The sequence below is a fragment of the Vipera berus genome, assembly GCF_964194415.1.
Source record: "Vipera berus genome assembly, chromosome: 3".
NCBI lineage: Eukaryota > Metazoa > Chordata > Lepidosauria > Squamata > Viperidae > Vipera > Vipera berus.
In genome coordinates, this window is record NC_138204.1 from 54,981,220 (window position 1) to 54,992,197 (window position 10,978).

The following is a 10,978-nucleotide window of genomic DNA, read 5'->3' on the forward strand; positions in this document are numbered from 1 at the left end:
TAGAGTTGTCCCAGAAATGTATTTATTGATTTAAAAATATAAAGGTTAAAAAACACTACAGTATAAAAACAACCAAAAGCAATCAAACAGCAATAACCCTTCATTCCCTGATGACAACAATCAAATAAGCCATTTCATGGGCTCCATCCCACCGTGGGGTCCCCAGGCCTGTTGGCAAAACCATGTCTTATGAAGGAGTGTCAAAGTCAATCTCTGTGGGGATGATGTTCCAATGGGAGGGAGCCACCATGGAGAAGGCCCTTCTTGGTTCCACTAGATCAGGGGTGTCAAACTCAATTTCATTGAGGGCCGCATCAGCACTGCAGTTGCCCTCAAGGGGCCGGGTGGGCATGGCCTACTGGGTGGGTGTGGCCTATTGGGTGGGCGTGGCTAAAGTGTGTATGGCCTACTGGGTGGGCATGGCCAGCTCTACATTGTTCGCATCAAGGGTGCCTATGGGTGCCTGGGCAGGAGTGGGACAGATCTGAGGGTCTCTGGCAGAAGGAGGGTCTCAGGGCCAAGGCAGTGGGGGCCGTTCCCTCACTGTTTCCAGGATGGCTTTGCGGGCCACATGAAACCACTTCGCGGGCCGAATCCGGCCCCCGGGCCTTGTGTTTGACATGTGTGCACTAGATGGACCTCCTTAGGAGGGGACACGTAGAATTCCCTGCCTCCCTGCTCTGGTGGATTAAGTAGATTTGATTGCGAAAAGATGGTCCTTCAAATAACCTGGTACCAAGCCATGTAGGGCTTTGAAGTGACAACTAGCATCTTGAATCAGAGCCAATGCTGTTCTCAGTTGATCCATATTGCACAGCTTGTTGTTGTTGTTAGTTGCGAAGTTGTGTCTGACCCATCGCAACCCTATGGACAATGTTCCTCCAGGCCTTCCTGTCGTCTACCATCTTCTGGAGTCCATTTAGGCTCACGCCTACTGCTTCAGTGACTCCTTCTAGCCACCTCATTCTCTGTCGTCCCCTTCTTCTATTGCCCTCAATCTTTCCCAGCATTAGACACTTCTCCAGTGAGTCCTTCCTTCTCATTAGGTGGCCAAAGTATTTGAGTATCAACTTCAAGATCTGACCTTCTAAAGAGCAGTCAGGGTTGATCTCCTCTAGGACTGACCGGTTTGATCGCCTTGCAGTCCAAGGGACTCACAGGAGTCTTCTCCAGCACCATAGTTCAAAGGCCTCAATTCTTTGGCGCTCAGCCTTTCTTATGGTCCAACTTTCACTGCCATACATTGCAACTGGGAAGACCATAGCCTTGACTATACACACTTTTGTTGACAGGGTGATGTCTCTGCTTTTTAGTGTGCTGTCTAGATTTGCCATGGTTTTCCTCCCCAGAAGCGTCTTTTAATTTCTTGGCTGCAGTCCCCGTCTGCGGTGATCTTGGAGCCCAGGAAAATAAAATCTGTCACTACCTCCATTTCTTCCCTATCTATCTGCCAGGAACTGAGAGGGCTGGATGCCATGATCTTGGTTTTCTTAATGTTAAGTTTCAACCCAAGTTTTGCACTCTCCTTCTTCACTCGCAACAAGAGGCTCTTTAGTTCCTCTTCACTTTCTGGCATTAGAGTGGTATCATCTGCATATCTTGGGTTGTTGATATTTCTCCCGGGAATCTTAATTCCAACTTTTGATTCATCTAGCCCTGCCTTTCTCATGATGTGCTCTGCATATAAGTTAAACAGGCAGGGTGACAGTATACAGCTTTGCCGGACTCCTTTCCCAATTTTGAACCAATCAGGCCTGCAGAAAACCATGCATGCATTTTGAATGTATTGAAGCTTATGGATATTTTTCAAGGGTGTTTCAATAGTCAAGATGGGAGGGCCCGGCTGACTCTGAGAAGGGATTTTTGGTCCAGGAAAGGGTGTAACTGGTGCAAAACCTGCAGTTGCACAAAGGGCCTCCTGGTCAAGACTGCCACCTGCTCTTTAAGCAGGAGTCATGAGTCTGGAACCCCCAGATTATATTTAAATCTTTGAAAATGCATTTTGAAAAATGCATCCAAGATTAAGGGAAGCATCAAATGTACTAATCAAAGTACAAGAGGCAGAACATGGAGCATTTTTGTAAGAGAATTCAGAATAAGGCTTTAAAAAGTAACATATAGCAAGTAATGTTACCTTGTTCATCTGAAGTTGGTGAACTACAACCACCAGCATCTCTCACTATCAAGCCTGCTAGCAAAAGCACCTGGAAATAATTCAGCAACATCTGAAGGACTGCAGGGTATCTGCCTCAGAGCACTTCTTTTGCTGGGATCCATTTTCCAAATAGCTGAGTTGAAAACTGCATTTGCTAAACAGCTTCTTTACTGTACAGCACTAGCTATTTGGGTCTTTTCCTGCAAATAGAGGGTGCAGATTCTGATGCTACTGGTCACCAATAAACAATTGAGCAAACTGACTTTCAAAATTAAAAACCTATTATAGGTGTCCATTTCAGGACATATCTTCGTTCCTCGGAACACGAAAAGGCTCTAGCCTCGTAGATTAAGGCTGGAGACCCACAACTTTTGCCCAGACCCACAGCATTTGCCCAGATTCGCCTGGTACGCCAGTTACACCCCTTCCTGGACCGAGATGCCCTACACACAGTCACCCACGCACTCGTTACCTCCCGTATAGATTACTGCAATGCTCTCTACATGGGGCTGCCCTTAAAGACCACCCGGAGGCTTCAGCTGGTGCAGAATAAGGCTGCACGGGTAGTGATTGGAGAACCCCGATACTCCCATATTACAGCCCTCCTGCGTGAGCTGCATTGGTTACCGGTTGCCCTCCGGGTGAGATTTAAGGTGCTGGTACTTACCTTTAAAGCCCTACATGGCTTAGGACCGAGATACTTGCAGGATCATCTGCTGCCAGGAACGAATTCCCATCGCCCAGTACGCTCACACAGAGAAGGCCTCCTCAGGGTACCGTCGGCTAAACAATGTCGGCTGGCAACCCCCAGGGGGAGGGCCTTCTCTGTGGGAGCGCCAGCCCTGTGGAACCAACTCCCCCATGAGCTTCGGACGGCCCAAGATCTCCGTTCCTTTCGCCGCGGCCTCAAAACACTCCTTTTCCACCTGGCTGACCTGGACTGACAGGGATTTTAATTATGTTTTTAATTTTTAACTCTAACTTTTAATTTATTTTAATTTTAATTTATTGTACAGAGGCCTTTAATTTTAATTTTTATCTTAACTTCTGTATTTATTATATGTTACTGTTGTTAGCCGCCCTGAGTCCTTTGGGAGATAGGGCGGCATATAAGTCCCAATAATAAATAATAAATAAATAAAATAAATAAATAAACTTGGGAGCGCAGATGAGCTCCGTTAACCGTAGAGAGAGGATGAGCAGTATCTTATGGTATAACGTCTCATGAAAACGAGCCTCTTTCCATAAATCTTTAGAACACTCCTTTCTCCGATCTTGCCACTTGAATTGCTTAGCAGAAAGGTTTACATCAGTTTAGGCTTGCCAATCCAATAAAGCTATCCCCGTGTAATTTCTTGCGGCTTCCGTCCGACCTGCGTCTCCCTAAGCACCGAGCTACAGCCGTTTTTTGCTAGCGTTTGAACGCTCAACTAAGAATATTTTAATTATAGCGTCAAACGCCATGGAAACGTTCCCCCTCCCCCTTCCCACCCCACCCCACCCCGAACATCGGCCGAAACCTTTTGCACGCCACTTCCCCGTTACGACAATGTAAATCATAAAGGAACCATCCAAGACAACTAACCATCCAGAGAAACCTTTGGTAGCGAAGCCACACCCACCTACATTCAGGGGCCAATGAAAGCAAAGTAAGGCCGGCGAGCCGTAAGTCATCCGGCGGACGTTAAGTTCGAAATGACCAATAGTTAAACAAAGTGGGAAGTTTAAATCCTGAATGGCGGAAGGAGCCGGAAAGGTTGGAATCAGAGCAGTGGTAAGTAAGAGGTTCTGCCGAGTCGAATTTTTTAGGATCCTAAAAGCGTTTTTGTTTTTGTTTTTTTTCTGCTTCTCGATTTCTTCCGGCCCTCTAGTTTCTCTGCCCAATATTTCTTGCAACGTATTCTGCCGCGGTGCACGAAGTGTTTCCCCCCGACCACCACCCCCCCCCCAGTGCCAGAAACAGACCCAGAAATTGTATGAGGAAGAAAGCATGCTGCTTTGAATCAGCAAACGTATCGCAATAAGAGAAAAATCACTGTTTTGTCTTATTGCAATACGTTTGCTGGTTAAACCTCCAGAAGATAAACCGTAAAGTGCAAAGCAAGCTCCACCCTGTTGAGCTATTTTCACCCTTTGCGTGAGGGAAGTCAGGTAGAAAGCAAAATATTAAAGGATAGTCTTTTCTTGCCACTTGTGCTTTTAAGGACTACATTCGGTCACCTGAATCTTATCTCGTTTGTTATTCTGGAACAGGATGTGTGAACCTATAGCCGTCCTGTGGATGCAGATACAGTAGGTCCATTTTCCTGATGTTCTTGTCTACCGTCCTTCCTTATCTGAGATCAACTTACCTACTTTTTCCCTGGCTCTGATTATACAGCACTGCATCCCTATGGCACAGTTTCTGTTTGAGAGTGATTTGCACGGGCTGTTGAAACTTGATGCCCCAATACCAAATGTCCCTCCTGCACGATGGCAGCGTAAGGCTAAGGATGGTGCTGCTCCCAGCACTGCAACTGCCTCAGATGCTGCAGCTCCTTCACCTATGAAACCAGCTAACAGGCCTCGTAGTACCAGCAAGACACCTTCCAGAACACCAGGTAAGATGTATTTTGTAGCCAGTGGGAGGATAAACATCACTGTATGAGATGAAATCAGACATTAAGTGCCAACTCTTTGTTCTCTATTTCTCCAATTTGTTTTCCAGTGCTGGAGATGTATGTTTATCTTAATGACCCTGTGAGATAACAATAGAAGTATCTTGTTCTCAGGCTAGCAATTACCTGAGGGGATTCAGATTAATGAAATCTATGTTTTGCAGGCAAGTCTGGTTCCAAATCACAAAATACTCCAAACAAAACTGGAGGTGATAGATACATCCCTAATCGTAGTGCTATGCAAATGGATGTGGCCAATTTTCTCTTAACTAAAGAGGAATCATCTGAGGAGACACCCACCAAGAAGGTAGAGTTTAAATGTCTGGTACAGTGACTGCATTCTGTGTGATCAAGTACAGTATTATTGAATTCTTATAGTGTTTTTCCCCCCTCCAAGGAGTATCAGAAAGCCTGGGCAATGAATCTTAATGGTTTTGATGTTGAAGAGGCAAAAATCCTGCGACTAAGTGGAAAACCTCAGAATGCCCCTGAAGGTAAGTCTGCACTGGGCTTATTCAACACAAGAATAAATTGAAAAGTGAAGTGCATGGTGGGTTTCCAGATGCATCCCTTGTGGATAAAAGCTCCTATCCATAATAGCTGGCTTCTAAACTGGTATTGCAGTGGTCCATAATCCAGTTCATTCAAATTGATTCCATTGATCTGTTTGTGTTTTAATGGGAATTAGTCTAGGGCAGACATGTCAAACTCGTGACGTCACGTGACGTTGCACGACGTGTTGGGATGGTTTTGCCATTGCCGGCAATGGGGTGGGCGTGGCTTCTGAATGATGCGTCGGGCCCGCAGGCTGGCAGTTTGACACCCTTGGTGTAGGGATGTTCAGTTAGCAAGCTGACAACTATAGACTTTTTTACAAGCTGCTTTATCTTTTTTTTCAAGTCACTATTTAGAACCACACTGGAAAAAGCAGCCCTTTTTGCATTTTCTGAGTAACAGCAGTGATGCTAACTTGAATTAGTTTGTGTTCAGTTTGTTTAAAAAAGAACAAAACTTGACTTTCTCATAATGCAATCCTTCACTGCCCTATAAAATAAACTCTATAGTATCTCTTACATTCTTATCTAATGTATTGCCTGTTGGATATGTTAAGATTGATGTCTCTATTGAAAGAAATCCAGCTAGAGCTCTCGAAATGGAGACTCCCATTTCCCAAAATTTCCATTGACCCTGTTAGCTTGGAATTATAGGAACATTGAATTTTTCTTGATTTATGCTGATAATTATGTTTCCTCTTTTCCAGGATACCAGAACAATCTCAAAGTGCTTTATAGCCAGAAGAGCACACCAGGTTCCACAAGGAAGATAAATAGATATATAGCCTCTGTGTCAGAGCGGATTCTAGATGCCCCAGATATTCGAAATGATTACTGTAAGCAGCCATAGATTTGGAGTTTAATTTTAGTGAAACTTTGTTCCAAAGTGCAGAGGATACCTATCTGCTCTGCCATATTACAGCTGCCTTTGAAAGAATTATGCCCCCATATTGTATTGGATATGGCTACCATGGAGGCAGGAAGGGATTGTATCTTGATTTGGCTTTATGTTTCCAAACTAGTGTGTATTTTTCTCATTTAGATCTGAACTTAATTGATTGGAGCTCCCTCAACTTTTTGGCCGTGGCTCTGGATAAATCAGTGTATCTATGGAATTATGATTCCAGAGAAATAATCCAGCTCATGCAAATGGAAAACCCTGATGACTACATCTCTTCTGTTTCATGGATCAAAGAAGGAAATTACCTTGCAATTGGCACAAGTAATGCTGAGGTCCAGGTGAGGCAACTGAGGCTGTGTTTAATGACCTCTGTGCATATTGCTAACCTATATTCTGGCAATGGGGCAGAGAATAAAAAACCTTTTATTAAAGCAAGTTAAATTCTCTTTTGGGGGAAATTTCTGAGATACCTTTGGGTTTTAAACCAATGTGAGCTTGTTACATTTCGGATTGGAAAACTATGAGCTGCTTCCTTTGATAGTCCTTATGGTCATGATTTGATTCATTTCTACATATCTGAGATGAAATACGTTAGTAACAAGTGGAACAGCCTTGTGCATTTTATCACTTGGGCTGTATTCCATGAGACAATAAAAATTAACATGGTTGGGTATTTGGACTCTGTTTATATTGATTTAGTTATGGGACATCCAGCAGAAAAAGCGTCTACGAAATATGGTCAGTCATTCATCCCGTGTGAGTTCTTTGAGTTGGAATAGCTACATCCTGTCCAGGTAATAATTTTTAAGCAATAGATCTCGTGGGCACTGATGGTCATGTGGCTTATAAATTTCATAGTGAAGAGAAAATATATTACATTGGCCTTCTGATATATTTGATATAAGAGAATATGCTAATTTTCCCTTACAGTGGATCACGGACTGGTCACATACATCATCATGATGTCCGTGTGGCAGAACACCATGTGGCAACACTTGCTGGTCATACACAAGAAGTATGTGGGCTAAAATGGGCACCTGATGGCCGTTACTTGGCCAGTGGAGGCAATGATAATCTTGTAAACATATGGTCAATTGCTCAAGGGGACAACTGGTCACCACGTCCTGTGCAGACTTTTACACAACATCAGGGAGCTGTTAAGGTAAGTACATATCTGCATTTAGATAGTAGACATACATCTATTGGTACAAAATTATATGGTATAAAGCTCAATTAATGGTCATTTGGTTAGCTCTTTAAACAAATTCTAGAGCTTGCAGTGTGGTGTGAATCCAAACCATGGTAATTTAGGTTCTCTTGGAAATTGAAATTTGTAATACAGTAAACAAATCTTGATTGTGAGTTGTGATTTTTAGTCCAAAATGGTAGCCACTTTCAGGTTCTGACAGCACAAGAGTGACAATTTGTTAAATAACCATGACAAGAAATTAAAATGATAGCATTTTAATAGAGCTTCTTAAGTTATAGTCCTTGTTTAGCAACTGCCTCACTTATCAACCATTTGTAGTTACGATTGTAATGAAAAAGTAACTTTGCGACCTTCACAGGTCTGTAAAACAAAGAAAAACTGAAGTAAGACCACAATTGCAATTTTACTTAGGAACATCTTTGCTTAATGGCCCAGTTTGCCTGTCCCAAATGTGGTAAAAAATGAGGACTATCTGTAGTTTGCAAACAGTATTTCTAATCACAGAGAAGGGTAACAATAGTAAACTTTTTCCCTTAGGCTGTGGCTTGGAGTCCATGGCAATCCAATGTGCTGGCTACAGGAGGTGGAACAAGTGATCGCCACATAAGGATCTGGAATGTGTGCTCTGGGAGTTGCCTCAATGCAGTAGATGCACAGTCCCAGGTAGGTTTGCTTAATACATTTCGTAGAAAGATAGATTATTTCAACAGTCTAAATTTAACATGCTGCATTTTTCTTTCTACATAAGGTTATATCCAGTCAATATTTATTGGATGTTTTTTCTGGTATTAATAGGTCTGTGCTATACTATGGTCTACAAACTACAAAGAACTTGTGTCTGGCCATGGCTTTGCTCAAAACCAACTGGTAGTGTGGAAATACCCATCTATGTCAAAGGTCACGGAGTTGAAAGGTAAGACACATTGTGGAAATACTGGTTACATAAATGAAGGTACTATGAAGCCCATGAACATCAGTGTGTATCAATAATATCGATACCTAACGGCATCCCTGTCTCACTTTTTAAAGATTTTTATATAATTACAGAACACTGGCATCAGCACAAATCTTTACACATATTTACAAAATTGTCCTTGAGCCCAAAAAACATCCCACAGCATACTAATGGCTATTTTCTTTTCTGGTAAATTTATTTTTTAAATTTGATTGTGTTCACTGTAGCAGCTCTTTTGTACATGCATGTGACTTTATTTTGCTCCTAAAATTTCAAATATGCCAATGGCCAAAATGATGGCTTTTCCTAAATTGGATTAACTTAACCTACATATTACGGTACTCAGTTCCACAAAGAAAAAGTTCCTTTGTCAACTTGAATAGATTACCAGTTATTATTTACAATCATTTGTAATATATATTTTCTTAGGTCACACTGCTAGGGTCCTAAGCTTAACTATGAGCCCAGATGGAACCACAGTTGCTTCAGCAGCAGCAGATGAAACACTGAGGCTTTGGCGCTGCTTTGAGTTGGACCCAGCACGTAAGAAGGAAAAAGAGAGCAGTACTAAAACCAGCATTATCCATCAAGGAATTCGCTGAGTTTCATCCAACTCCCTTCCAATCTATTGCTTTATGTACAGAATTTTAAACTATTAATAAATATTTCACTCTCCTTTAGAAATAGTATTGGTATATGGATTGATATATGAATCACAAATGGTGTGAATGACTTTAATTGGTATTGGCTCTGCTAGACTTGACTTGTATACTACTGTAATAAAAATAAACTATTGAATCTATTGAAGGAAAATAAAGACCAGACTCTCCTCCTGATCCAACCGATAATATATTGTTCCTTCTCAAAATCACCATGACAGCTTTATCACTAGGCAAATTGTCTTAGGTTTGGTCTTTTCTTTGCTTTCGAGGAACAATTTAGTTTTCCTCAAGTTGTGGGACAGATTAGGTTCCTAAACTATTGGTTTGGGATTTGAAGTATGTTTTCAAGTAATGACTGAAGCTGGTGCCTCCATGCACCAGATGCAGAACCCACATACCGTGTAGGATAATTGTGACCATTTATCAACCTCAAGTTGCAACATCCTCTTATGGAGAAACACTGTCTTATTGGGTAATACATAACTAAGAATTTTCTCTTGCCAACTATTGTTGCCTTACCAAAAAGATATTGGAAATTCACTGACCTGAACTCAGTGATTTTACTGAACTATGTGGGCTGATATTTAAGATTGCTCTTCCAAAACTATTTTCTTTGAATTCAGCCTCAGCAGTTATGGGATAGCTTATACTGACAGTTAATCATTCCACTCCTTTGGTATTTCTTGCATTTCTTTTATACTCAAGGCATTCTAATATTCCAAATGCTGGTGTGCAAGTCTAGCCTTTCTGTGGGTTTTTTTAAATAATAAGTTGGAAGGGACCTTGGAGGTCATCTCGTCCAACCCCCTGCTCAGGCAGGAAACCCTATACCATTTCAGACAAATGGCTGTCCAGTCTCTTCTTAAAAACTTCCAGTGTTGGAGCATTCATCACTTCTGCAGGCAGGTTGTTCCACTGGTTAATTGTTCTAACTGTCAGGAAGTTTCTCCTTAGTTCTAGGTTGCTTCTCTCCTTGACTAGTTTCCATCCATTGCTTCTTGTCCTGCTTTCAGGTGCTTTGGAGAATAGCTTGACTCCCTCTTCTTTGTGGCAGCCCCTGAGATATTGGAACACTGCTATGTCACCCCTCACCCTTTTCTTCATTAAACTACACATACCCCATTCCAGCAACCGTTCCGTTTTAGCCTCCAGTCCCCCAATCATCTTTGTTGCTCTTCTCTGTACCCTTTCTAGAGTCTCAACATCTTTTTTACATTGTGGTGACCAAAACTGGATGCAGTATTCCAGGTGTGGCCTTACCAAGGCATTGCAAAGTGGAATTAGTACTTCACGTGATCTTGATTCTATCCCTCTGTTAATGCAGCGTACCAATGTGTTGGCTTTTTTGGCAGCTGCAGCACACTGCTGGCTCATATTAAAGTGATTGTCTACTAGGACTCTGAGATCCCTCTCAGTTACTACTATTGAGCAAGGTACCACCTATGCTATACCTGTGCATTTGATTTTTCCTGCCTAAGTGTAGAACATTACTTTTTTCACCATTGAATTTCATTTTGTTAGATAGCGCCCAGTGTTCGAGTCTGTCCAGATCCTCCTGTATCTTAAGCCTATCTTCTGGAGTGTTGGCTATTCCTGCCAGCTTGGTGTCGTCTGCAAATTTGATGAGTTCCCCATCTATCCCCTCATCCAAATCTTTGATGAAGATGTTGAAGAGCACTGGGCCCAGAACAGAGCCCTGGGGCACCCCACTACAGACTTCCTTCCATGTAGATGTAGTTCCATTGAGGACCACATGCTGAGTATGGCCTGTCAGCCAACTACGAATCCATCTGGTGGTGATGCTATCTAACCCACATTTTTCTATCTTATCAAGTAGTAGGTTGTGATCTACTTTATCAAATGCCTTAAATTAAATGCTGCCCA

General features: G+C 42.3%; 1 protein-coding gene across 2 annotated transcripts; it reads left to right on the forward strand.

Annotated features, from left to right (window-relative positions):
• Nucleotides 1-3,675: 3,675 nt before the first annotated feature.
• On the forward strand, nucleotides 3,676-10,761 carry CDC20 (cell division cycle 20). 2 transcript variants are annotated; one of them, XM_081324935.1, is made up of 11 exons: nucleotides 3,676-3,929; nucleotides 4,409-4,755; nucleotides 4,977-5,119; nucleotides 5,210-5,306; nucleotides 6,074-6,202; nucleotides 6,409-6,605; nucleotides 6,967-7,061; nucleotides 7,198-7,429; nucleotides 8,015-8,140; nucleotides 8,273-8,390; nucleotides 8,862-10,761. In XM_081324935.1, exons 2-11 carry the CDS (start codon nucleotides 4,548-4,550, stop codon nucleotides 9,032-9,034), a joined length of 1,518 nt encoding a protein of 505 aa, XP_081181061.1. In that variant the 5' UTR covers nucleotides 3,676-3,929; nucleotides 4,409-4,547; the 3' UTR covers nucleotides 9,035-10,761. The 2 variants fall into 2 exon arrangements, with proteins under 2 accessions (XP_081181061.1, XP_081181060.1); XM_081324934.1 differs by having other exon boundaries at nucleotides 3,676-4,755.
• The last annotated feature ends 217 nt before the right edge of the window (nucleotides 10,762-10,978 follow it).

Excerpts from the sequence above, each read along its gene's own strand:
- CDC20 (XM_081324934.1), top strand. The coding sequence starts at position 4,548 with ATGGCACAGTTTCTGTTTGAGAGTGATTTGCACGGGCTGTTGAAACTT. Across the intron at positions 5,307-6,073 it reads ACCTCAGAATGCCCCTGAAG|GATACCAGAACAATCTCAAA; the intron begins GTAAGTCTGCAC and ends CCTCTTTTCCAG. Across the intron at positions 8,141-8,272 it reads CAGTAGATGCACAGTCCCAG|GTCTGTGCTATACTATGGTC; the intron begins GTAGGTTTGCTT and ends TGGTATTAATAG.